General features: G+C 41.1%; 2 protein-coding genes across 2 annotated transcripts in view; one reads left to right on the forward strand and one right to left on the reverse strand.

Moving 5' to 3' along the window:
- The first annotated feature begins 290 nt into the window (after positions 1–290).
- On the forward strand, positions 291–13,452 carry LOC141802258 (meprin A subunit alpha-like). The gene is made up of 13 exons (XM_074685786.1): positions 291–344; positions 433–457; positions 553–597; positions 3,238–3,278; positions 3,402–3,477; positions 3,584–3,701; positions 5,964–6,139; positions 6,311–6,532; positions 6,640–6,786; positions 6,883–7,098; positions 8,369–8,833; positions 12,098–12,271; positions 13,403–13,452. Exons 1-13 carry the CDS (start codon positions 291–293, stop codon positions 13,450–13,452), a joined length of 1,809 nt encoding a protein of 602 aa, XP_074541887.1.
- Positions 13,453–21,683: 8,231 nt separating this feature from the next.
- The window catches only part of adgrf3b (adhesion G protein-coupled receptor F3b), a 31,194-nt gene continuing 24,922 nt past the window's right edge, over positions 21,684–27,955 (reverse strand). Inside the window, exons 10-12 of the mRNA XM_074685342.1 lie at positions 27,538–27,567; positions 27,382–27,458; positions 21,684–21,800 (exon numbers count right to left, since the gene is read on the reverse strand). Of these exons, the coding sequence (XP_074541443.1) occupies positions 27,390–27,458; positions 27,538–27,567 (99 nt within the window). The 3' untranslated portion in view covers positions 21,684–21,800; positions 27,382–27,389. The remainder of the gene's footprint in view (positions 21,801–27,381; positions 27,459–27,537; positions 27,568–27,955) is intronic.

Consider the following 27,955-nt stretch of genomic DNA (forward strand, 5'->3'; position numbering starts at 1 on the left):
ACCTGTCTGCTGGCTTCCATTATCTAATCATATGATTTCCAAACTGAGCTTGGTGGATACTGACAGGTGTGTTTGATAACAGCCTCTACCATCAGTGCATAAATGTGATAAGAGCAAAGGAAGCACTGTGAAAAACACTCTGCATCTGCTGTTTTTCACAGTGTTGGGACAATAATTAACACTATCAGGGCAAAGTCTCTGACATGTTACCATCATAAACACTCATCCACAGCTGAAGGTTCATATCTGGTCACATCAGCCAAGCAGCAGCACTAAGTGACGGTCTGATAATGGAGAGGGTCCTGCTGTTTTTTGGACTGCTGGCTTTAGCCTCGTCATACACTGTGAGTAATAATTCATGTGTTAATAATCCAGCACTGTGAGACACCATCGTTCAGAGCGTAGAGACTCATTCTGCTTTGTTTTATCCAGATACCCCTGACCCCCAGGGTTCATGGTACGTACACCATTAACGGTAAAGAAAGAGCAGCTTTCACCGTTAAAAGATGATGATGATGATGTTAATAATGTGAGTGTGTGTTTGTGTTCCAGAGGTGTTTGAGAATGGAGAGGATGAAAACCCCATCCTAAACCTGGGTGAGTCTTGAGTCGGGTCTTTCTGATTCACTAGTACCTTCTTGTGAAATGTGAAATATGATGGAAACGTTTCAGAGAACAGGTTGTAGCATGTTCCCAGTTAGCATTTGACCGACATTAAACATTTAAATGGTGTAAAATAATGTCAGTTTAGGAAAAAACTTTGAACCGACGTTGGAACAACAACAAAAAAATGTTGTTAGCAACTGTAGATTCAATATTGAAAAACTTGCCCTTTGGGCAAGGACAGTGCTGCTAACTTACCATCTTATGTGACTTTTCAGACACCTCTTGTTACTCTATAACACTATACATCACATTGTAATTTGGGCTCTTGTGTAAGCTAGTGTGCCTCCTACACACACACAGGCCTCACCCAACCCAGTGTTTGGACTTTGTTACAAGGGCTTTAGTTTGATAAGTTTTAGAGGTTTTTACTTCAAGATTTATTTTGATTAGTTTGATAAGGTCCCAATATACACACACTCAGTCACACTCACTCTAACTCTCTCTCTCACACACACACACACTGCAAAATCCCTTGGAGTTAAATTTAACACTCTGGTGTTTATATGGGAAAAAGTGTCAAAGGTAGGGTAGGTCAGATTGAGAAAGCCGCAGCACTTGAGTGTTTTTTTAAACGATACAACCGAAGCAACCCCACCCCCTCCCTCCAGGCTTCCTCCAAAACCACGCCCCCTGAACCACATGAACGTGCAGAGGCAGACGACAGCTGGAGGATGAGTACAGGTAGCGGTGGAGAGCTAACTTGCTACATCATTTACAGTATTTCTTCATCAAAGAAAAGAAAGAATGTCTCATTCTCATGGAATGAAATTCACTTGACCATATTTGGAGTCGTTGAAAATGAGGATTTTTAGTGTACCGAGCGGTTATACTAGCATGTATGTTAGTGTTTATGCTGATCTGGCGGCTTGTAGCTACTTTTGGGCTGGCCTATAGCTACTTCTGATGCTGAGGAGTTGGCAACACTGCATGTTTCATCGTGTCAGACAAGTCTAGAGACAAATAAACACACTTAGTAAGTACAACTGACTAGAAAGGTTATTTTTACAGACAAAAACAGAAAGACACTAAGTCCATTGTTCTTCCATTGGTACACCGATGATAATCACCCTAAACCAGACTGAAGTGATACTGAGAACAGTTATTTTTTCTCTTCAACAACTCCCACAAGAAATGTTCAGGGACAGACCCCTTCTTCTGAATACTTCTGAAACACAAGGTAGTCTACAAACGCTGTTCCCTCCTCACTCACGTTTCACTGCAAATTTGAAATGGCATAATTTAACTCCCTGAGAGTTAAATTTAACACTGCTCCTGTGTTTATGTGGGAACCTCTGAAAAAGTGTTGAATTAGCACTTTTCAAAGTGTATAGAGTTTAACACTATGATAGTGTCACCTAGTCAACTCCCACAGTGTAAAATATTAACATCATTACACTGACAGATGGACAGTAAGTTGGTATACATTGTTCCTCCACCAGTAACTCTAGAGAAATAAGGAAATGCCACTGAACCAGTGTCCAGGTAACATTTGTTGGTGTCCTTTAATTTTGTCTGAAATTTAGTTAGAGTTAATTAAAGTTAGAAAAACAGCAAAAAAAAAAAAAAAAAAAACTGCTAAAACCATTGACTTAAAATGCAATGGCGTCCAAGGCGGCGGTGTTGTTCAAGAAAGCTTCTCTGAGATGTTCAGGTCCAAGAACAATGACCTCAGTCTTCTCTGAGTTCAGCAGTAAGAAGTTTCTGCTCATCCAGGATCTTACGTCTTTGAGGCATGCTTCAAGTTAAGATAAGCGGTTGGTTTCTTCAGGCTTCATTGACAAGTAAAGCTGAGTGTCATCTGCATAGCAGTGAAAGTTTATGGAGTGTTTCCTCAATATAGGAGAGGAAGCATATACAAGATGAAAAGAATCGGTCCGAGCACTGAACCTTGAGGAACTCCATATAGCACCCTGGTGTGTGAAGAAGAGACGTTCACATGAACAAACTGGTGTCGATCTGAAAGATACAATCAAAGCCAGGCTAAAGCGGTTCCTGAGATACCAAGAAGACTCTCTAATCTCCGCAGAAGAATGTGACGATCAATAGTGTCGAAAGCGGCACTAAGATCAAGCAAGACAAACACAGAAAGAAGACCACTGTCCGAAGCCAAAAGTAGATCGTTGGTTACTTTCAACAGCGCAGTCTCAGTGCTGTGGTGGGCTCTGAACCCAGACTGAAAGACCTCATTCATTTCTTCTTTTAACAAAGAATGCGGTTATGAACTTGTTCCTGTCTTACTTTGACAAATTCTTCCTAGCTGCCTCTGAGGTGGTTTAACCATGTGTAAATTAGCTGTAGACATTATTTTTAATCTATACATTTACAGATTACTGGTGAATCTCAACATTTGTAGAATTTGCAAAATCTAAACAAAAACTACATTGATTCAACTTTGAGACTATGACATTTAAATGAACAAGCAAAACAAAATCCCACAGTCAATCAACGTTAGTACCTGATATTGACTCAACATTGATTAAATGTTAAAATGCCAGCTGTGTTGTTTTCAGTGTTAAAAGATGTTTTTAATGTTTTACTGTGAATGTTGTTTAACATGTACCGGTGATGCAGGCTCAGATACCAACCTGTTTGAAGGAGATATTTTGATTCCGGTAAGTTTTTATTTCTATCTTTTATCCATAGAAACCTGTTCATGCTCAGGAAACACATGTTGGACTTGGGTTTTTGAATAACTAACTACAAACATGTTTTTTTTTAACCCCCTGCTGTTACAGGAAGAGAGGAATGCGCTGATTGACACAGCTTACAGGTGGAAGTTTCCTATCCCATATATATTGGGGGATGATTTAGGTGAGTTTCATTAATACTCAGTTCACATTTACCGCTCAGATGATTGTTCAGCATCATGTGAAGCTCTCCTGACTCTGTCACAAACAGCACATTTTTCTTTCCTCAGACCTTAATGCCAAAGGATGTGTCCACCAGGCGTTTGAGATGTACAGGCTCAAGTCTTGTGTTGATTTCAAGCCTTATGAGGGAGAGAAGACTTACATCAAGTTTGAGAAGAGAGGAGGGTAAGACTGGGAAACTAGTCCTTAACTGTGGATATGATGCACCACTGTACCAAGGGATCCCAAGCTGGAGCTGATCATACTGGCCACATAAAAAGGAAATATATATGAATAAACTAGAGAAGTTGCATTTCCTTGCAGGAAATGCATTGAAATGCTAAATCTAACCCGAACCCTAACCCAAAGCTGAAATCGAGAAATAAAATTGTTAAAATAGTGAAACAAAGCAGACAAAGAAATGGCAAAATAAATTGTTGAAAGAAGCAAAGAGGTGAAGAAAAAGTGGGTAAGAGGTAAGAGGAAGTGAAAGAAAAAATAATAATAATAAGAAGAAGTTTAAGAATGAAGTAGAAGAACAAAATGTTGAAATATATGCTGACTCAGCATCCCAACATAATGAAATGGTGAGTAAGCATTTCAACATTAATATCTACTGGGATCAATTTGAGACACATCTGATTGCACTATACTTGAATTGGTCATATGTTATTCTGCATCTGGTTTTACACTCATCAGTTTTGCTCCAGTGACCAGCTGTGAAATCATTGAGCTGTTCCACAATTAGAACTAGACTCTGAGGCCGTTTACACAACAACGGTTTTCGGGTGTAAAGCAAAAGTTTTGTTGCGTTTCAGCCTCGCGTTTATATGGAAACAGCGTTTCAGCTGACCTAAAATGCAAACTTTTGAAAACGACCTCCAGAGTGAGATTTTTCTGAAATGCTGCTGACACCGTTGCTGAGTAAACAGTAAACTGGTGTTTTCAGTGGAAACGCTGACATCACACTCTGATTTCGCCCAAGCGCATGCAACAGTACCATTGTTACGATCGTCGCAAACTACTGTGTTGTGCTCGTGCTGCTCAATCTGCTGAGTGTGTTTCAACAAAATGTGCATCTGTTGCTCCACTTTTCAGCTTAGTATTCCCCAATACACCAGATGATCAGCCCAACTCTACTTCGGTGGAGATCTCCCAAAAGTGGCTTCTGGACAAGACAGTTATAGCGCTCACTATAGGCCTGGCATGCTTACTACAGCGTTTTCAGGCCCTCTGTGTTTTTGTGTAAACGCAGATTTTTTTCACTGCACCTTCACTGCATGTTAGCGTTTTCAGATGAAACGAAATGTCAGCTCCCAGTTTAAAGTTTACCCGTAATCAGCTCGTCATCAAGCTCTGCTTGAGCCTGATAACGAGCCATTCATTTGAATCAGGTGAACTGGAGTGGGGTAACATCTGAAACATGCTGGGCAGGGGTCCTCCAGGACCAGGGTTGGGTAACACTGCTTTAGAATGTAGAGTCTGGTGTTTCACCAGCAGAAGCTGTTTTTCTGGGCTTTAAGAAACGGCTTCGTCTCTAGAGCCAGTCTCCTTTCAAATGTCAGCAAATCCAAGTGCAGCAAGACGGACCACTCACCAACGTAGGTCTGTCTTCTTCTATGGCGCCACTTTTGCTGAAGGGCTGTCACTGTTGTCTTACTGCCCTCTACTGGTATGGCAGTGTTGCAATTACCTTAATTGCTTTTTGAATATGTCACCAGCCAGCTTGTCTAGATCTAGATAATTTATTTAATCTTAATGTACATGTTATCTTTAAGTTATTTCAAATTAATAACATTTGTTGTTGTAACTTAAATACACATAGTAGATTTTACTCAAATTTTCTAAGAGATCACAACTAAATCCATGTTAAATAATTTAAATTGGTACAACTACTTCTTTTTATTAGTTGTAGCAACACAGAATTTCAAGTTGATATGATCCACAAAAACACATTGGAAACTTTAACTTAAATATTGAGTTGGATTGATAAAAAAATTACATCACTTCAACTGATTGACAGACTTTTTTACAGAACAGGTTATCATCTGGCTCTGCTCTCTGATAAATAGGGCCTATTGCACATTACTGCCACCTCCTGCTCTAGAGGGGTGTTGCAGATGGGATTCCTACCTAAACCAATTAGGTTGAGTTAACATAAAGTGATCTTGTTGTTTTAACAATTTTGCACATCATGCTGAAACAACATGATTTAATCATGTTTAACCACTGAACATGAAATAATCTAGTAGAAGCTACATGTTTTATTTATGCTGATTGAACAAACACCAATGTTCCTTTTTTGAGTGTAAGGTTGAGGACAGTCTGGCTTTTTTGTTTTGAGTCTTTCAGTTCTTGTAAATCTGTCGTAATAACTCCTCATATGAAACTTTTCTTTCAGTTTCAGACGTTTCAGAATTCACCATGAGTCTGATTTCACTCTCGTAGGTGTTTCTCCAGCGTTGGTGACCAGCAAAATGGTCAGATCCTATCTTTGGGGCCAGGCTGTGACCACAAGGCAGTGATTGAACATGAACTACTCCATGCTTTAGGGTTTTACCACGAACAGTCTCGATCAGACAGGGATGACTACGTGGACATCTGGCTGGACCAGGTGACCCCAGGTCTCTCTTCAGTTCTCTATGCACCTTAACACCAACATTTGTCATGACAATAATTCAGTAAAATGTTTGTAATGTTCCTTTGAAATTGGTTGTGATGACTCTTGTTTTTTCTTTCTCTTATTGTGCAGCATTTTGTAAATCAGACCAAACTAAACCTGATATTTCCTACAGGATATGAACACAACTTCAACAAATACGAGGATGACTTCATCACAGATCAAAATACAGCCTACGACTACGAGTCCCTCATGCATTACAGGCCCTTCTCCTTCAATAAGAATGAGTCCATCCCCACGGTGACCACCAAAATCCCTGAGTTCTACAACATCATTGGCCAGTACCTGGACTTCAGTAAAGCAGACATCCTCAGGCTCAACCGCATGTACAACTGTTGTATGTATACATCACAGAAGTTACTAAAAAATTAACAATGTAGGGATTTTTTGAAAAATCATTGTGGTAAGAAAAGTCTCAAATTCTTGAATTTGACTTCTCTCCAGCTGGTCCTCTCACCATGCTGGACCAGTGCTCCTTTGAGTTCCCCAGCATCTGTGGTATGATCCAGAGCTCCTCTGATGATGCTGATTGGGTCCATTCTAAGAGCACGGTGGACTCAGAGGACCACACGCTGCTGGGAAACTGCAGAGGTACCAGCTGACTATCCTCTCTGTTGAAATGACAGAAATGATCAAAGAACTCATCACCCGGTGTGAGCGCCAGTCTCGTTTTGTCTCACCTTCCAGATGCGGGGTACTACATGCACTTCAGCACTAATACAGGGGAGCCTCAGGAGTCTGCCCTGCTGGAATCCAGGACCCTGTACCCTAAAAGAAAGATTCAGTGTCTACAGTTCTTCTACAAGATGACTGGAAGCTCCAAGGACAGGCTGGTGGTGTGGGTCCGAACAGACGATGGCACAGGCACAGTCCGTGGGATGAAGAAAATACAAACCTTTTACGGTATTTATTTTTCAATGGATAAACATGTCACAGCATTTACCTGAATTTTACTCAGTCATCATCAGCCTTTAATAAATTTCAGTTTAAACCTGCAACAATAAAGAAAGTGGCATTATGTACATACATCAGCTGTATTTCACAGAGGTGGTTCCATTGAGATTAAAAGCCTCTTTTTCAAGGGAGACCTCATGGAGCCATTACAGTAGCAAAATTATTTGTGTGTGTGTGTGTGTGTGTGTGTGTGTGTGTGTGTGTGTGTGTGTGTGTGTGTGTGTGTGTGTGTGTGTGTGTGTGTGTGTGTGTAAATGCATCCACAAATCTGTAAAATATTCCACAAATCTGTAAAATATCTACAAATGTGTGCACAAACCCACAAATGTGTGCACTTATCCAAAAACGTGTAAACTGATTTGTAAATCCAATTCGACACCCTCTTTGGCTTTTTTGGATTATTTTGTGGAGAAAGGCAATGTTATCTTTCCCTTTTCCCCACAAAGATAAGCATCTAAACTAAAATCAAAAACTCCAACTTTTACTTACACCAGACGATGAACGGTCCATCGTCTTCGTTGCACCACACTGGCAGGACTGCAAGACGCCACAATAATCCAAAAGGGCCAAAGAGGGTGAGGAATACACGGTGCTATTATAATGACTCTATGTCTGGCAGCCTGAGCCTGCACTGCAAATTTGAAAGGGTAAATGTAACTACCTAAGGGTTAAGCCGGCCAGGTCCTCCTCATTCTTCTCCAGAATGTCCCTGTTGAGATATTAACTACTTTTCGACAGATTAAGTTTGGATTGGCGAATGTCTAAAGTTATGAATTAATGTTTTGTGCGTGCCTAGACTGCATCTGCCGTCTCACAAAATCAACATCACGGCATCATGCGTCACTTACCTGTGACCTTATCTGAGGGGTAGGAGACCTGCCTCAGCCATACTTTCAGCATGTATAATCTTACAACTTTTGATTCCCAAAGTAATTTCATTCCTGAACAAAAATGTGTTTTAATGGTTGTTTGTTATTTATGATTCATTTGACTTCTCAGAGGATTTAGGTGGCGGCTAAAATTTTGGGAATAAAAACATGAATTCACTTTGAAACTCCTCACTCCCATTCAAAAGGAGGAACTCGCTGAGAAAGAGTTCAGATGAAAGCCTTGCATGATGCTGGGGGTTTTCTTGGTTTTATGACAGGTGGTGTAATACTGTGTGTGGTACAGATGAATGAACTGAGATTTGTCGTCTCCTCCCTTCACATGTACCCAGCTGATGACGACCACTCATGGAAGATAGGCCACGTTCAAATGGAAGTGGGGGTCAAGTTCCGATACGCCTTTCAGGCCGCACGCGGTGATCCCTCTGGATCAGATGGTGGCATCTACATCGATGACGTCAGCTTCACTGAAACCCGTTGCCCTAACAACGTGTGGAGGATCCAGAATTTCTCCAAGATCTTAGAGACATCTGACAGCACGACGGTTATCAACAGCCCCCGTTTCTTCAGCCCTGAAGGTTACGGTTATGGCGTACAGGTCATCCCTTGGTCCAGTTACACTGATTACACAGGGAACTATGTGGGGCTGTACTTCCACCTGGCCAGTGGGGAAAACGACGGTGTGATGCAGTGGCCAGCAGTGAACAGGCAGGCAACTTTGGTGGTAATGGACCAGAACCCAGATGCTCTTCAGAGGATGTCGACCGCTCGCAGTCTTACAACTGATATGAGGACAAGTAAGTGACTGTTTTCCAAACTGCCTACACTGTAAAAAGAGAATCTGCAATCAGTTGAAGTGATGTAATTTTTTTAATCAATCCAACTCAATATTTTTAAGTTCAGGTTACCAATGTATTTTTGTGGATCATATCAACTTAAAATTCTGCGTTGCTACAACTAAAAAAGGAAGTAGTTGGACCAATTTAGATGAATTGCTTCAATTGGTTACACCTAAATAAATTAGGTTCTTTGGAATGAAATTAACAAGTTTTATCAACACAACTTAATATGTCAAATAAACTAAATATTTTAATTCTTCTCAAATCAACATTTTGCATCCATCCAACTTAAAGTTTTAAGTTGTTCAACTTAATAATCTGCAAAACCCAAAAGGAAAAACCGTGGGAGAGGAGGGGACACTGTGGATATGAGACCCTGCTGCAAATGAAGCTACCACACAGGGCCAGTGTGTCTGTGCTCCATGGCATGGACCAGCTGGCTGTCTGTGGTCCACCCTGCTGGTTGGCTGCCTGACTGTACACCACGGCATAGGCTGCTTGGCTGTGCCCCATGGCATTGACTGCCTGGGTGCGCTCCACGGCATAGGCTGCTTGTCCTGGCTGTGCTCCACGGCATAGGCTGCTTGTCCTGGCTGCCTGTGCTCCCTGGCAGTGAGGGCCCCAATTAAAATACTCTCTCAATAATAGTAATTTAACTGAAGACAATACCCAGTTTGTCATTGCTAACCATAGTTTTGGCCCATCAGCACATCTCATTTATTAACATATAAAACATTAAACACACTTAAAGGTACACAGGCCATGCCACAGGGCACAGACAGCAGGTCCATGCATGTGGAACAAAGAAAGCCTGTGCCCTTGGCAGGTTAACATCTGAATGTACACCGGGGTTTAATATCCACTGCATTCCCTCCTCACTCATGGTTAAAATAAGTCAATACAATAGGCTGTAAAGTAAACTTTACATATAGACATAAAATAAACTCAAGACTATTAGTTATAGTTGCTAAGCTTTTTAGTGCAATTGTTTTCCTAGATTCTTTTAAGAAAACTCAACTTGTCACATTTTTACAGCGCAATAAAGTCTAAAAACGCCTCGTCAGGTTTTACTTTGAGGTTCTGCAAATTATTGAGTTGAAACAACTGAAAACCTTAAGTTGGACTGATGCAAAATGTTGATTATAGAACAATCAAATATTTAAGTTAATTTTTCTTAATAAATTGTGTTGATTGAACTTATTATCTTCATTTCAAATAACTTAATTTATTTAGGTGTGACCAATTGAAGCATTAATTTAAGTTGGTCCAACTGTTTTCTTTTTTTAGTGTAGCAGTGCCTACTATTCTTGCTGAAATTTAGTTCGTACTTGTCAGCCAAAAATCCCTGCATGTCCTTCTGATCCAGGAAAATTTCTCAGTATGCAACACGCCAGTCTACCTGGCATACTGTTTCCCACAATGCACGGCGCTGACACTGTTTGTCAATGCAGTTGGCAGGTTTTGGTGAATAACCACCATCTAGTGGAGTGGAATGAGTTATAAGGTCTGTGAGATAGAAGTGAAGTGATTAGAAAGAAACACCAGTGAATCTTGTCAAGTCTAGTTGTAAAAGAGGTGTGTACTTCTACAAAAGCCCAAATAAAACACTAATTACCCTTTTAACCATAAGTGGATCATATAGAAGTGTTTTTTTCATCACCTGTAAAAATAAAAATCCAGATTTACTTTCAGTCATCAATATAACTTTAGGTGTAAGAATAGAAATCAAGAATGATGAATCTGCTATGATATGATTAACAAAACAACTAAATGCCGAGATCTGCCCATAGCTTGTTTTGTATATTTAAATTAAAGGCAAACAAAAACCCAACATCATCTGTAGGTTCGCCTTCCGAGACTGGAAACCAGAGTAGTATACTGCAAAACAGACCCAACAGAAGAGTCATACTACATACTACATGCAAAAGCAGTAGGTAGTACGTAGTGCCTACTACGTACTACCTACACATGTAGTATGTAGTAGGCGGTTTGGAAAACAGTCAGTGTCTATGTTTCATTACTGTTTTATCTGAGCTTAGGGCTGGTACGTCACTATAATGGTGCGGCCACACCAAACGCGAATTTGCGGCTCGATTACATACAAAGTCAATGCAAAGACGCGTTTAGCTGCCGATTTGCAACGGGCGGCGCGATTCGCACATTTGGCGCGGCGCGTTTGGAGGGTTCACGCGTTTGGGCGGTAGACGCGAATTCGCTCGAGTTCAAAATATTCCCCACGACGTCATTTGACGTTGGGGGGCAACTGCCGCCTGCTCCGGCTCTAACTCCGCCGGAAGATGGAGGAGAAAACAATCTGTGTGGTGTGTCATCATCCAGAGTTATACGATACGACGTGTGTACTCTACAGAGACCAGAAAAACAGGCGCAGGCTTGGTTGAAAGTCTCTGAGGAGACAGGTTTTGAAGGTAAGTTCTGAAAACATTCGTTCCCAGCTGGACCTGCCTGCACGGGCTATCACTGAGTCCGACTGTGTTTTCCTCAGCGGAGTTTTGAGCCTGATGGAGAGGAGGGAGGAGCGGGGCAGGGGCAGAGCGAGGGAAAAGATGGAAGTTCTCTGTGCTCCTCTCTTTCCTCCACCCCTTCATTATCCCCTGGGATACCTCCAGGAACATGGGTCGGAGGTTCGGGGGATCGGGGATGAGATCGTAGGGAACAGCCAAGCAGGGCTGGTGGATTACCAGGGAGAGGCTGCAGGCCTTGATTGTGATCTCCAAAGCTTTCTCACACTCTCCTGTCATGCTTTGGAAACCACAGCTCATTGTTTTTCAGCTGCTCTTTTGGACTTTCGGTCTTTAAATGAACGAGCTCTCTACTCCGCATCCGCAGTACCGCGCATTCGCGTGTTCGCGCCTCAGCTTGTCAAAAAAGTCCAGCGGCGAGACTCGGGTGTTCACGCGGCGCGTGACAGGCCATTCGTGCGAGTAAATTCGCGTGTTCGCGTTTGGTGTGGCCGCGGCATAACAACGCTGACCTCTGTAATACTGAAATATCCCTTTAAAGCTCTCTTTGTTCAGTCCATGTGTTTCCACCTGCATTAGAAGCCAGACCTTGTCTTGTTCCTTTCTCATTAGAATGTGTCTAAACCAGATACCGACGTTTCTGCTTACAATATTTGAGCTCATACAGGAGCATGAAGTCACATCAAACTGAGCTCCCCCTCACGTTGTTTTTTTCCCCTCCCCCTCTCTCTGTCTTCTCCAGCATCAGATGGGAAGCTGATCTGGGACAATCCCTCCAAGGTGGGGACTTACGATCCCTCCTGTGCGTGCTACAGGGGTGGATCATTGGGCTGGAGAAACTTTGTCAAGCACTTTGACCTCAAGCGGAGGGATTACCTCAAGAACGACGACCTGATCATCATGGTTGACTTTGACGGTATGTGCGCAGTTTTTGCTCCAAGTAAAGGATTGTTGAGAGTGAATGAAGGGTTAAGCTGGGCATACACTGTGCGATTGTTGGTTCATTTAAGCTGATTTGCCACTTGTGTGGCTTATTTTTTGGATTGGGCCAAATTTCAGCTGAACCGTGTGTCGTGCTTCGTGTAGTATACGTGGGATGACAAGGAGAGAACAACTCACAATGTGCTCCCGATCACAAATCCGCTGATTGCAAGAAAATCAAACATGTTTGAAATCCTGGTCACTCCTTGTGAAGGTATCACACAGTAGAAGCAACGCCACAAGCTGACTTACCTCAGCTTCTCGCACAGAGCATGCGCAATCTCTGAAGTGACATCTAAAGTTGGGAGCAGTTGGTCCTGTTCTCACTGAAGAATTGAGAGATCCTATTGCCAGCGTCTGCCCAGCGAACCCTTGCCTATACATGTCTCATTTTTTTAGGTTGTCATTGTGTGTCAACTCAGAATGGCACAAATTGCCAAGGCAGCATGTTTGTTTTTGTTGAGCATTTTCGGTGTGCATGTCCCACTTCCTGGTTCCTTTTCTTCTTCTCCTACCTTTTTTTAACGTTGAAGTTCCGGATACAAGTCCAGCTCCCAAACACCATAGAAGAAGAAGGATACAGAGTCCAAAGTGTGGTATATGGACGTGTAGTGTGAGCAGTGAAGCTCCATCAGAGCATTGGGTCACATAGTGTGAGAACATGATTCATCGGCTGTGAACTCAGAGATCTAGTCATCTATTTGAGACAGAGCTGAATAGAACGATGCATGGCGATGCCTGGGCAGGACCTGGGTGAGGAGTGAAGGGTCTGAGGAAAAAAAAAAAGTATTTACGATTCTTTTATGAGGCTTTGAGATATCTATATCTATATATATATATCTGTATATATATATATATATAATTAATCATCCCTCAAATCAGTAACTCTGCCACGGCAGTGGACCCTACTTGGAGAGTATTTGTGCCAAATTTCATGCTTGCATCATCGAACATTTTTTTCAGTTATCTGCTTCACTTTATATACAGACAGGTCCAGTTCATTTAAAAAAACAGAGCTCAGTGATGTCCTCTAAAAATTTGCCTATAAACATGTTTTCTCCTGCAGACATAACATCACTGATCAAAACAGAAGTCCCCATTCAACCAAAAGACTAAAGCCATTATTCATGCTCAACTGGAGGTTAGAGGTAAGACATTCATTTATCTTTGGTTATAAAAGGTAAAAATTTTAACCCAATAAAAAGTCATGTGGAATAAGTCACATTTTTATCTTTAATGTTTAGATGGGCCAAGTGCAGTTGGCACCAGAAGGATGATCTGCGGAGATTAAAACAAGATGGTACTTTGACAAAGTTGGCAAACATATCACAATTAAAAATAAAGTAAATGCAAAGCTTTTTTATTTACTGTTTTTTAATTCAGCACATGTTTTCTGCCATGGTTGTTTGAGCAGCATGTCTGTTTGGCTTTTTTTTTTGTTTGAATGATGGGAGGATAAGTGTTGCAGTGAAACCTTAAAATAAAAAAATACAAAAAATCTGCTTCTAGCTCTGTTTCTAGCTCTGCTAGAAGGTGACCTGGCTTAGGCCGAGGACCCTAAATATACTGTGTCCATAAAATGTGCTGTAATGTTAATGAAGCTTCACATTTTACCTTCAATAAAAACCCCTGTGTAAAACCCAGTCTACAGTCTTCAGACAGCAGCAGCAGCAGCAGCAGCAGCAGCAGCAGCAGCAGCAGCAGGGTGAATGGCTGATAGAAGCTATGGGAAAACCTTGGTGGGGAATATCTGCTTCAGATGTAAATAAACACAGTCATATTTACTTTTGTTGAGTTAACCCTAACATAAAATGATGATTACTGTAACTATGATGAGGTACAGGTGTTCTCAGCCTGCTGCAGGAGAGGAAATGATACTGTAAGAGGAGCAGGAGCAGTTCCTGAGGGGATCACTGAAGTCATCAAAACTGTAGCATCTCACTTACTTTTCAGGGAACATTCTGGTCTCCATCCTCTTTCCTGGATGGTTCCTTTACACACTCCTCGTGCTGTGCTGCTTTTGTTTGCATTCGACAAAAATCTTCAATAAAAAACAGGCAGGACATCTAAAATTGAAGTCATCTTCTCCATCTTTAAAGTCAGTCATGTACAAAGCACATAAGAAACTGTTATCAATCAACATCCAGAAGTGTTTTGTAAAAAGATAAAGCTGTTATAATTTAAAGGGATTTGAAATATTGAAAAAAACAAGATTCGGAACAAAGTTGAATGAACGTTATGTCACAGTAAAAGGGAAAAAGACACCAAAGATGCAAAATCTATGTATATCTTTAAAAAGATGATCAAAACTAGTACGCTAAGAAAGTATGGGGATATGTATAAAGGGTGCACTTTGTTTTTTGGAAATAATAAAATTTTGTACTATGTGATTTCTATGCAATTTTTCATGAGAGATGGGGTGATCATAATAAGAACCTTTCTTCTTTTCTGGCCTTTCTCATTCATATGTATGATTTTTTTTATAATGAATGTCTTATTTTTGACAGAATGAAATAAAGTAAAAAAATAAATAAAAATAAAACAAAGTTCTGTTGCAGGTAGTGCAGGTATAAGAAATTCACTGGAGTGATTTTTGTTTCTTATAGTATATATTTTGTTCTACTGTATATTAATTTCACCCAAATCCTTTATGTATTCAGTTATCATTTTTTTGTTATTGGAAGTACAGTGTTGGATTGTGATATGACACCCTCTGGGGATAATTAGTGGACTCGAAGGAGGAGTTTCACACATCTCAGAAGTCCAGATGACAGGTTCTGTTCATGATTGTGAAAATATGCTGTGATGTGAATAAGAATCTGAGGACAGACAGATGGTAGTGTATGATTGGTCAGGAGAGGGAGAGTGAGGACAGCAACCAGCGAAGAAGTGCTGGTTGTGAAACTCCAACTAGACAAAAAACGAGTACAGTAACCATTGTCAGTGAGGGACTAGGCTAAGACTGAGAGGTGGACATGAGGAATATTTTAATGGTCTTCTGCCATGGTGACTGAACATCTAAACATTTTGACTTGCAGTGCTCACAAAAAGCCAAAGGGACAATGCATTTTGGAGGCACTGGCCAGTTGAGACAGAAATTTGGTGTTGACACATAACTGAACTGATTTGGGAGAGATATGAGCTTTTCGCAGGTTATCCATGGTGTTATGCTGATCAATCCAGGTTATTTTGAGAAAAAATATGATGTCATATTTGTGTCATATGTCGAGCGAGTGATAAAACACACATACGAGCAAATTATCTCGTACTGCACGAGTAAACTGGACCCACTTTTTTATTCCTCGCCCGCACAAATTCAATAACCGAGAGCATACAGGGAGATGCGAGCGAGTAAAAATACACAGCAAGAGCTAAAAAAAATGCATAGTTATAGGTATATTAAACTCTACAGCACGCGCACAAGGAGTTGCTTTGCGCCCGGTGGGAAGTTCCAGAGCTCTCCCTCTCTCCCTCTTTGCACTCTGCTCGCTCCAGTCACAGACTTTTGACAGTTTGGGGGGGGGGGGGGGGGAATCAAGGGGCCAGCCCTGCCCTCATTTGATTGGTCAACACCAAACAGAAACACACCCCCACGTGGGTGCCCTTTTAAGGATTTTACGCCACAGACAGGAAGATTTCGTGTATGGTTCATTCTTTTGTTATTCTGTTTCAAAACAAAATCCAAAAAACGAAAGAACTGACTTTGTTTTTTTGTTTTTCTGCTTTAAAACCAAAACTGAATAATGGAATAACAGAGAAACAGAGAAACAGAAAAACCATGTTTTTCTGTCCTGGTTTTAAAAATGGAAAAACGAAAAACAATCAAAGATTGTCTCAAAATTGTTTGTTTGATATTTTGATTTTAAATGTAAACATCTCAATATAAAAGTTAGACAAATAACTCACAGTGAAGGTTTATACAGACATGTTCCTGAGCTGTTTTTATATATAAGTAACAGATCGCTGACGATTCACTCCATCTTATCCGCGCTCATCTGCGCACTCCCATGTGTTTCAATGAGACAGTCAGAGCACAGTCTGCTGCTGTCTGATCTGCTTTCAGATAAACCAAGAAACATCAGAGATAGGTTGCTTAGGTCAATATGTAGGATGGGGATAGAGATTTCTTACTGCTGAACTCAGAGAAGACTGAAGTCATTGTTCTTGGACCTAAACATCTCAGAGAAGCTTTCTTGAACAACATCGCTGCCTCTGACGACATCAGCTTGGCTTCCAGCACCACTGTCAGGAACCTGGGAGTTCTTTTGGATCAGGACCTGTCCTTTAACTCTCACATCCAACAGGTCTCAAGGACGGCATTTTTTCATCTTCGCAATATCAAGAGAATTAGACACATCTTGTCTCAGAGCGATGGTGAGAAACCAGTCCATGCTTTTGTTTCTTCTAGGCTGGACTACTGTAACTCTCTTTCATCCGGCTGTCCTAATAAGTCTATTAGGACTCTTCAGCTGGTTCAGAATGCTGCAGCTCGGGTACTGACTTGGACTGGGAGGAGAGAGCACATCTCTCCAGTGTTAGCGTCTCTACACTGGTTACCTATAAAATCTAGGATAGAGTTTAAAATTCTTCTTTTGACTTACAAAGCGCTTAATGGCATCGGTCCATCGTATCTTAAAGACTTAATCGTTCCGTATAATCCGTCTAGGTCTTTGCGTTCTCAACATGCAGGTCTGCTCGTTGTACCTAGGGTCTCTAAAAGTAGTATGGGAGGTCGAGCCTTTAGTTATCAGGCTCCTCTTCTTTGGAATAACTTACCGGTTGAGGTCCGGGGAGCAGACACGGTCTCAACCTTTAAGAGTAGACTTGAAACTTTCCTTTTTGATAAAGCTTACAGTTAGAGCTGGATCAGATCTGAACCAGCTCTTAGTCATGCTGCTATAGGTTTAGACTGTCGGGGTAAAACTGACACACAGGGCTCCTGTTTCCCTCTTTTTCTGTCAGTCTAACTTCTAGTCTTAATGTCCTGTTATAGTTACTGATCATACACCTCTCTGGGAGGATCTGAGTTTGTCTTGTAGGTTCCTGGGGATAGGTGAAGTAGACGGCCTGCTGCTGTGCTCCTGTCCGACACCAGCTGCTACGGCTTTGGATTGTTGCCGGGAATGGCCTGCTGGTTTCACCTTAACTGTCGCCACAGTGCCAAACTTCGGACTGCGTCTGTTTCTCTCTCTATCCCTTTCTGTGTGTGTGTGTGTGTGTGTGTGTGTGTGTGTGTGTGTGTGTGTGTGTGTGTGTGTGTGTGTCTGTGTGTGTGTGTGTGTGTGTGTCTGTGTGTGTCTGTGTGTATCCCTACACCCCCCCCCCCCCCCCTTCGGACTGCGTCTGTTTCTCTCTCTATCCCTTTCTGTGTGTGTGTGTGTGTGTGTGTGTGTGTGTCTGTGTGTGTGTCTGTGTGTGTGTGTCTGTGTGTGTGTCTGTGTGTGTCTGTGTGTATCCCTACACCCCCCCCCCTTTCTGTGTGTGTGTGTGTGTGTGTGTGTGTGTGTGTGTGTGTGTGTGTGTGTGTGTGTGTGTGTCTGTGTGTGTGTGTGTGTGTGTGTCTGTGTGTGTCTGTGTGTATCCCTACACCCCCCCCCCCTTCGGACTGCGTCTGTTTCTCTCTCTATCCCTTTCTGTGTGTGTGTGTGTGTGTGTGTGTGTGTGTGTCTGTGTGTGTGTGTCTGTGTGTGTGTGTCTGTGTGTGTGTCTGTGTGTGTCTGTGTGTATCCCTACACCCCCCCCCCACCCCCCCCATTCTCTCTCTGTCTCTCTCTAACCCCAACACAGTCGAGACAGATGTCTGTCTAACATGAGTCTGGTTCTGTCCGAGGTTTCTGCCCGTTAAAGGGAAGTTTTTCCTTGCCATTGTAACTTGCTAAATGCTGCAAAGTCCTGTACTCATGGTGGATTAAGATAAGATAAGACTCCTTATCTTGTCTTGATGTTGGGTTTCTGCTGATAAAATTTTATTAACATTTACGGGTCTAGACCTGTAAATGTTTTTGTAAAGTGTCTTGAAATAACATTTGTTATGATTTGGCACTATATAAATAAAGATTGATTGATTGATTGATTGATTGATTTGTAAAACTATACATTTTTGGAAACCTCATAACGGAACAAATCAGAAAACCAATGTTGCCATTTTTTTCTGAGATCGTTATGGCAGCCATTTGGATCTTTAACTATGGCCTCTTTCAAAAACAATTTTCTCCATATCTTGTCTCCTAAATGACCTAAATTCATGGTTTCAGTGGTTAAATCTACATTTTGGGGGGCAAGGAATCCAATGGGGTTGACCTTCCTTCTAACCGAGGCATGTAAGGTTGTGTATTTTTATGGTCATTTGGATATGTATGTCGTCCAAACAATGTAATATTTCACTAACACTCTTTATCACATCTTACAAAAGACAACCTGCCCAATCATCAACTTTGAGGGTCCCTTAAAGCTCTGGTGTACGATTTGGAAGCTTTTTAAATGTTGATAATACAGTTTATAGGGCTGTAATGGTCCTATGGTCTAATCTACACAATATAAAGACCAAAGACTGTCTCCCTCGCTTTGCACCGTCAATCCCATGGTCTCACCTCGTCCTTCCCCACTACCTCTCTCACGTCAGCTAGCTGCTCAGCTACCAAAGCGTCATGGAGCCAGAGAAGACCGAAACCAGGAAGCTGATACTGTTACCCTCCACAGGGAAGGGAAGAAGACAAAAAGTTTCAAGGAAAAGGCTGAAGCAAGGAAGAATTATGAGCAATACAAGTGCCAGCAGAGACTGAATATTGGAGAAATGTACGACCAGTGGAAAAAGCTGCAGAGGGATTTGGGACTGAAGACTGACGCAGAGACAGCTGAGTTTCTGTTGAACAGGTAATGACTTTGTTTACCACAGTGGGAGATGTCAGCTGAATAACTCTGGTTAGTCTGTGCTTATACTGGCTAATGACTGAATGCTACTGGTCAGAACGGGTCGGCTCTGTCAATAGATTTTAGCATAAGTTAGCCACACATCTTTAGCATTGTATACTGAGCTGGTGAAGACACGCCAAGAAAGGTAAAGCCTCGCCCACAGTCGGCTCTGCTCTGATCAGCTGGCAGTGGCAACGCCAGACCTGCTTCACCGGCTAATTCATGGATTTGATCGCGCCGGTCCAATTGAAAAAGCTACCACTGTGTGTTACAAGGAGGATGACTGTCTTGTTTGTTACACTTTCTGCCAGCTTCTTGCTCTTTCGGAGGGGGCGTGTTGTTAGGAGGGGAAGAAGGGCCATACGAGCTGGGGGCGGGATCTTGGAACACAGAGGGGAGGGGTGAGTGAGGCTGCATTTTTCAAATGTGTCTCATCAGCCACACTGGGTTTCAGATCGTAGACCATAGCTTTAATCAAAAACTTAAAGGGGGGTGCTCTTATCATTGCATACCATCATGTAAGATCATCAGACACTATGACAAAATATGGACAAATGTAGGACAGTATGTGATAAACTAAAAGCACATAGGCTCCCCTCCCCAAATACAACATATACAATATTCTGTGTACATTGAACATTCAATTATCTACAATATAACAAGCATGTCCAACAATATCTAACAAACTTGTTTAACATAACAGAAAAGTTTAGAGCTCTTCTCATCAAACCTTGCAGTTGACTCAATGTAATTGCTAATTAGAGTTACCTTGGCCATGCCATTTAAGGCCCAGCATCAACATTACACTGATAAAGCAACATACCTGGTTTCATCCGAGATGTATTGGCACCATTTGTCTTTTTCACAGCCAAAAATGTTGAAGCCAGTGGAATCTTGAATTAGGGTAACATAAGAGTTGAGCTACGGTAAATCAAAATTCAATTAGGATATAAGGTATTTGTCATGATGACCTGATTTTTTCATTATGCCAACTCTATGCAACACTGTGGGGTGTTGTGATTATGGGAAGCAAAGTACTGATATAACAGCCTCGTGTTGATTGGCCATTTCTTGTTGATTTTTTGTGATTGGTGCTCTTGTTATTGGTGTCTAAATTAATGTTGTATTCTGTATTTATCATAAGCTGTGAAGTTTAAATAGAGAATCACATTTTTTCTATCACACTACCACACCTTTATTCTCTTTCCTTTACATCAATTTAAGTGTCAAAACTGTTAGTACATGCATCAGATTATTTGTGCTCACAGTTTTTGAAGGTATCATATCGAGTGAGCTGAAAATATACGCCTCTATAGGGACCTTTTTATTTTATTGGGGGGACCATTCTACAAAATGCAAGAAAAAAAAGCCAGGCATGTTTCAATCAAAACAGCCAGCTATTTTATCATCTAAAACACTTTAAGACATGATTAAAATGCAAAATACCCATCCATACATGTCTTATTTACAGTGTAGTCAGCTCCATTGGATTCCTTGCCCCCAAAAATTTAGATTCAACCATTGAAATCATGAATTTAGGTCATCTAGGAGATAAGATATAGAGAAACTCATTTTTGAAAGAAGCCATTTTTAAAGCTCCAAGATGGCTGCTATAACAACCTCGGAAGAAATGGCAACATTGTTTTTTTGATTTGTTACACTATAAGGTTTCCAAAAATGTATAGTTTTACAAATCTCTGTCTTCATCCTACAAACTCATCTGGGTGAACTTAGTGGCCCTGCTTTATAAACCATCCTACCCATTAGCACTTCTGTAGCAAAGCTGTACGCCAAGGCCTGTTTACAATCAGTAGATTGGTCTATATGCTGAGTAAGTAATCAGAAGAAGACTAAATGACAAATAACAGGAACAGATTTCATGCTCACCGTCAAACTGTGGTACGTCATCAAACTATTAACTATAACAATTAAAAATCCCAATATACTAAATCATTAATATTTTGATAGATTTGGAGCAGGTCTCAGTGTGGACATAGTTTTATAGGTCCTTTACTATGACTCAGGTCTCAAACTCAGCACTCTGTGTGCTGGTCTGTCATATTTTATGCACAGGTGTGACGGATGCTTCTTAGTCATACAGAGTCAAACACAGAGTAAGTCATTATCCTCTTATTTATTGCATTACATATGATCCTCTAAACATGTCTATAAGTCATACAGATGAATAGTCACACAAAGTTAAACTACGGTGTCTGTCACTTCACCTCAAAGATAAAGCAAACTGATTCCAAAAACATCATTTCGGTCATTGGAGACAGAAATTTCAACCTGACAACTAACCACTGAGCAGTTTATTTCAGTGCTATACAGCAACAGAAATAGAAAATGTACTGACAGACATTAACAGAAGAAAAAAAAAGATTAATTCAACTCGTCTACAACAACCAAACTGACATTTACAGAAACTAAACTTGTGATGAATAAACAAGTGCTCCAGAGACGACCATCAGACTGCTGTAATCCTCCACACAGCTGATCCGTCACAGCAGAAGGAAAAACAAGAAGTGGAGTTGTTCTTTCAGTCTTCCTGTCTGGAATAAACACACACTCATATTACTGACAGTCCAGGATTTGGTTTCACAAACTCACATATAACCAACATGTTTGTGTCCGTGTTTGATTGAGGGTGTGACTTCACAGATCCTTTCCGTGTTCTGGATGCTGTTGTTCCTGTCCGTCATATAACTGACTGCTCTGATATCAAAAATGCTTCACTGAGGATTTCAGTCTCCAAGCCTTATTCCTCAAAGTGCTGCAGGTTTCAGACTGTTCTACACTGTAAAAAGCAATTTTGCATATTTGTTGTTCTAACCTAGTGTTTTAAGTAAAAGATAACTTAAGTTGTTTTGAGAACACATAATTATATGTGTCTGTGCTCAACATCCACTGTTCACTGTGTTTCCTTCTCATTCACAGATACAAAATGCCATCACAACAAGAGTTACTCAGATTAAATCTGCAGCTCCTGTCCTGTGTCTGGCTGAGTGATCCAGATCAGATAGACCTGCCAACTCTCCCGATTTAGGAGGGAATCTCCCACTTTTTAACCCTGTGCCTGGCTCCACTCCTGACTTGTAATTTCTCCAGATGAACCCCTTATTTTTAAATCTGGTCCTGTCATCTTTAATATTTTTTTCAAGTCAAAACAAGTCGGCTACTTGTGCCTTACATTCAAACCTTAAAAGGCATCCACCCCTCTCCCTGGAGTTGGTTTGACCCAAAGGTGCTGCAGGAGATCCTCCCTCACTGCAGGTTACACAGACACACAGGTAGCTGTGTGATATTTGTTGCTGAAAAGTTTCCTTTAGCATCAGCTCTTTGTTAGAGATGTGTCAACATGATTGTTCTCACCATTACTTGTATGTCTGCCACTTTTCCCCACATTTTATCTGCAGCTCCTCTCTTGTGCCTGGCTGAGTGAGTCAGGTCGGTTGCAAAGTAACGCACCACATTTCACCGTTGGTAATGGCTTTGTAACGTCCCAAATAGTAATTAATCAAATTACCAGTTAGAAGCAAAAGTTACGGCGTTGCTAACGCTGTTAGTTTAGTTTTAGCACAGTTATTCCCAACACTGCAGGTGATCATCCTGCTGTGAGTCAGCAACGCTAACCACTGTGCCACTGCACAACCCACAACCATCCAAACAAAACAACAGAACTATAATTTGCAGGTGTTCTCTCAAACTTCAGCACAAATTACATTGTTAATGACTGTAGCAGTCTTAAAACTACAGAGCCCCCAGGGGACGTGTGTATGTTGTTTGTTTGTTTTTTTTTCACTTTGTTTTTTGTCCTACCACTTTGGTTTTTTCCCCTAACACTGTATTTTTTCTCTTACAACTCTGTTTTTTTTATATACTAACACTTTGTTTTTTTCTCCTCAATTCATTTTTTATTTTAATTTTTATATATTTTTTTATTTTTATTTTGTCTTTATTTCCTTCCACTTTTTCTTTTCCTCCTTCAATGTTTTTTTAAGAAACACTTTTGTCTTTTTTTGCTGTTGTCTTTGTGTTTTGGTTCTTTCAACTTTTTTTTTTAAACTTAAAGTACCACTTTCAACTCAAAGTACCACTTTAAACTCGAAGTACCACTTTAAATTCATACTTTGACTTTAATCCTGTACTACGACTTTGACAGACAGCACTACGGAGCCTGTCCAGCAGGAGGAGTCAAGCACTGCGGTGGCCCAAGCAGTGTGCTCAAATGCTCGGTCAGTCTGTTGGACGTCCAGCAGGAGGAGTCAGAGGGCTGGACTATTGGCCAAGAGCTTTTATTGTTCATTTCATATTGCCACACTCCAGCTACACAGTTTTTTCACATTGTTTTTTTACTTTTACTTCTGTAAAAATTAATGCTTTAACTTTAGAGATAAATTTAAAATATATAAGGTGTTAAAAAATAACGCAGTTAAGCAGTTTTGTTACTTCCTGTCACGACTGACCTGTACCTCTGATGAAGTGTGCAGTGCAGCCAAACTACACAAAGCTAGCTACCTGTTTTGCGCAAGATAGACAAAGAGGGAGTTTTAGGTGGAAAGTTTCACTTTGAAAAGTTGCCTGATGGTACGTTGGAAAAATCTAAGGTGATTTGTGCACTCTGCAAAGGCGAATTAAATACCACAGAGGTAGTACATCATTGGCTTATCATCTCTGAGCAAAACACCCTGCTGAAGTTCCACGGGGCCTCGCCAGTCTAGACTGCTGGAGTGTGGTGCTCATGGGCGGATAACTAAAGTTGTAAGTGAGAAGGTGACGAACTCCCTGGTTATGTGAATAGTGAAAAACTGCCGCCCAATTAACATAGTGGAAGACGAGGGACTGAGAGAGGTGATTTGAGAGGCATCAGGAGAAGTGTCTTATAATCCACCCTCGAGAGGAACCATCATGACAAGAATACACACACGGTATGAGGATTAGAGAGCTCGACGGAGGAACAGGCTTGAGGAAGCAGCGGGCATCGCACTCACAGGTGACCACTGAACTTCTGTGAACAATGATAACTACCTGGGGGTCACAGCACATTGTATTGATAAAGAATGGACTCTGCAGTCATTTGCGCTAACTGTGTGTAAAACCGAGGAGCGACACTACGCTGAGGCATGCGCTGAACATTTTCTGGAGGTTGCAAATGATGGAAAATCAAGGAGAAGTTAACCACACTTGGCACAGACAGTGCTCTTAAAGGGATAGTTCAGTTTTTTCAAGTGGGGTTATATGAGCGCTATGTGACCACTAAGGACATTAGATACAGTAGAAAGTTGTCTCCTCTCCCTCAGTAAGACACAAACTGTAATTGCTGGTGACGAGGAAATAGGCGCTAACAGGGAGAGGAAATCAAAAAGTAATACCACAATTTAAGAGTAAGCTACATCAAGTAATTTTTAAGTGCATTAAGTCTTCGGAAATATAAACATTTATCTGGACCTAACTAACTGGTCATGTGTCCTTCCGCGCAGCGTTAGTGCGCTCTGTCCCCCCTCCTCCTTTCAGCTGTAGGGAATGTAAACAAGCTATGCTTCGAGCGCCGGTTTTAGCTTTGTGTAAGTTTGATCAAGTATCGTAATTTTTTTGTTTGTACTCTAAGGATTGTGAGGCAGTGTAGGAAATTCAAAATGAGTGACCATGACAGCGACGATGAAGTTCCATTCACTTTGGAACCAAAAGGATACCTGTATGAACCGGAGTACACAGAAGAAGAGCTGCTACAGATGGAGACTGAAAGGAATACAGAGGAAACATCCACCAACACAATGGATGAGCAATGTCTACACCACCTGGACGTGGAAGGAAGAAAGAGCAATCTACCACCAACACCAGGTTCCTGAGGAGGCAGGCGGAGGAAAACCCTTCAGGAGACCTGCAGCCGATTCAGAAGTGAGGCCTACTTTTACAGCAGCAACATGTGCCTCTGTGGCAGTGAGATCCACACTTAGAGATTTTTTTAAGATTGCCCTTTGTGAGTGGATCTCACATGTACTGGACAGAGACATAAATAGGGGATGACCTTTAATTACAAAAAACGAGACGCAGATTAATCTGGATCCCGAATCTCTAGAGGGTTCAAAAACGCATTGTTTGTCCTATTCAAAAGCTGTAAAAAAAAAAAAATACAGTGGTGTTCTTGTCAGATTCTCAAATTTATGACGGTCCCTGAACGTATCACACGTGACTTCAGCAACATGGGGTTGTGAGACTGCCGTCCACATCTCGTTTTTTCACACGTCCTTTTTGAAAATCTGCAGAAAATCAACCCTTTGCTATAGCTCAATTCTGTAAAAAACAGATAATTTTACACTCTGTACTGCTTTATACAAGCCCTAAATGATCAATATTTGTCCTGTTTTTAAATCTAAAGAATTCCTCGAAATTTGCCTTCCATCTTCCTGGTGTCATGTTTCAGCTTGGGGCTGCTCTTAGCATCTTAAATGATCTTTCAAGACCCAAATAACATTGTTTTCTATGACCATGTAAACACCAAAACTATTGAAAAAGAGTGGACTCTCTTCTTTTATGTCTATCTTCCTGTTTTTGAATCAAAAATCAGAAATATCAAACTTTCTTTGATCACGTTCATCTCGGGCGCTCCATCCTTTGATCCTCTCCAAGATCTCCGTCATCTTTTCTCATGATGGCGCCGCTCTTTCTCTCTGAACTACTGCAACACATCCTCATTTGGAGCGTGAGCTGTCTGAACTTTTCTGACTTGCAGGGTCTTGCTATGTCTCTGTCATTTCACATCTTGTCCTCATTTTCATGCTGATCTTTCATCCAAAGAGCACACTGCTCTCTCAGTAGAAAAAATTATGGATTTACAAATCTTCTCTTTTTTTGCGCATTTATTCGATTAGTCATGTACAACAGCTTTTTAATGTCCTAGAATTCAAATTCTTTATTTTGGGACCTTAAGCGGATTTGAGATTAAAATGTGATTAATTAGATTAATTGCTTACAAATCCTGTAATTAATTAGATTAATTTTTTTTGTCGCCTGACAGCACTACAAAAAGTATATCTTTACAAACAGCCTGCCTGTCTACCTGCGGCCTCTCAGCACGCGTCTTCGCAGCCTGCACCGCACCTTTCAGGTCCGAACTCCTCACAAGCCCCAGACAACCAGCTCAAGATGCATCCAGTCATCCATCAGTGCCTACGTCTCTGCCTGATGCAAACAGCTGATCTGCGGGATTCCCTTGTGCCGACGTCAAGGCAAGAGCGCTGATCACAGCTTCCCCTGCGGTGATTTAATTTTGGAACTCGGCTTAAGTTTCGACCTGACACCCAGCATCATCCCCGCTGTTCCAGCCGCCACTGCCGCTGTGTGAATTGACGCTACAGACTCAACTCATTGGACATGACCTCGGTGACACTCAGCTGACCTGCAGCAGGCCTCCAGGCTCTCCATCACCCCTCAACAGACATCTGCAATGGGACTCTGTCATCTCTGGCGCAGCCACCAACCCTCTGGACTTGTGTAAGGCAATCTTGCATTTACTGGTATATTGTGGTCAATGCCCCAGAGACGCAGGGTGGGTTAGATTAATAGGTTAGGTGGGTGGAGTATGTCCTTTATTCCATTTATTCCGGTTTATTACGATCAGTATCACTTTTCATTCCTCTATGCATTTATTCTTTCATATCTTTCACCTGTTCATGCACATATTTCTTATTTTAGTAAGTGAATAAACTTTTCATATATAAAGATATTGCTTTCTGTCTTTGTGTGTTTGACATTAACGGCCTCTGTGCACCTGTCAAAAGAACTCACAATTGATGTAGTGGCCTTTTGATATCAAGACTTGATAATGACTTAATGATTGGAGTAATTATTTTAATTATTGAATCACAGAATTCTTACAGTAAATCTTTCTAAAGTTTCAGTTTTCTCCAAATTGGGTGGTGCCCCGACTTAAATTTAAACTCACATATTGTAAGTTTAGATGTCTTTTTGAAAGTTATACTTTTGCTCCGGTGGAATGCTGGCATCCTGCTGTTATTAAGTAATTAGTAATTAGTCATTATTTGACACCAGTTTCCCATTAGTCAGTCAGTTAGTCTCTGCACTGATGGAACTTCAACACTAAAGGATGGATTTGTGTTGAAATATACTGACCTCAGTCTTCATTTGTCTTTTGTGTAGGTGGTTGATGTGAGGTTTTTCGTGCTTTCAGTTCTTCCTTTACCCTTAATCTAAAAAGAGAACAGAGTTGTATTACATGTTAATAAATTAGTTAAACAGCGATAAATAAAACCCTGCTGCTAAACTTACCTTAAGGAGCCGACACAGTTCATCACGGACCTGATCAGATGAACAGAAAGAGATTACTGTCACAGTCTGACAGAAGATACATACTGGGCTGTTTAATAGTGTATTACTGTCGCAGCAAGTGCTCCACTGCTGATCAAACTGTGTCACAGTGAAGCCGTGATAGAGCGAGGCATGGCTGCTGATTTAACTGATACCTTATTGATCCTGCTTATCGATCCGATTCTTTAACAATTCCCTAATCAATTCCTCCTGTGAGTTTTCTCTGCACAAAAGTAGCTTTACAGGTTTTCTGTGTCAACAACATTAAATTCAGTTTATAACTAAATAAATATGAAATTGGTCACTAGATCTGAATATTTCTGGACGTGAATAGAGAAAAATGAGTAAAAATTGCATGTTGGATGATGTACTTCTTTAT

The sequence above is a fragment of the Halichoeres trimaculatus genome, unplaced genomic scaffold, assembly GCF_033239565.1.
Source record: "Halichoeres trimaculatus isolate MK-OKI-2021-1 unplaced genomic scaffold, fHalTri1.1 fHalTri1_scaffold_13, whole genome shotgun sequence".
NCBI lineage: Eukaryota > Metazoa > Chordata > Actinopteri > Labriformes > Labridae > Halichoeres > Halichoeres trimaculatus.

Bases quoted from the DNA above. Each gene is read 5' to 3' on its own strand.
- LOC141802258 (XM_074685786.1), top strand. From the start codon at position 291: ATGGAGAGGGTCCTGCTGTTTTTTGGACTGCTGGCTTTAGCCTCGTCA. The intron at 345-432 runs GTGAGTAATAAT...TGTTTTATCCAG, and splicing joins CTTTAGCCTCGTCATACACT to ATACCCCTGACCCCCAGGGT. The intron at 458-552 runs GTACGTACACCA...TTTGTGTTCCAG, and splicing joins CCTGACCCCCAGGGTTCATG to AGGTGTTTGAGAATGGAGAG.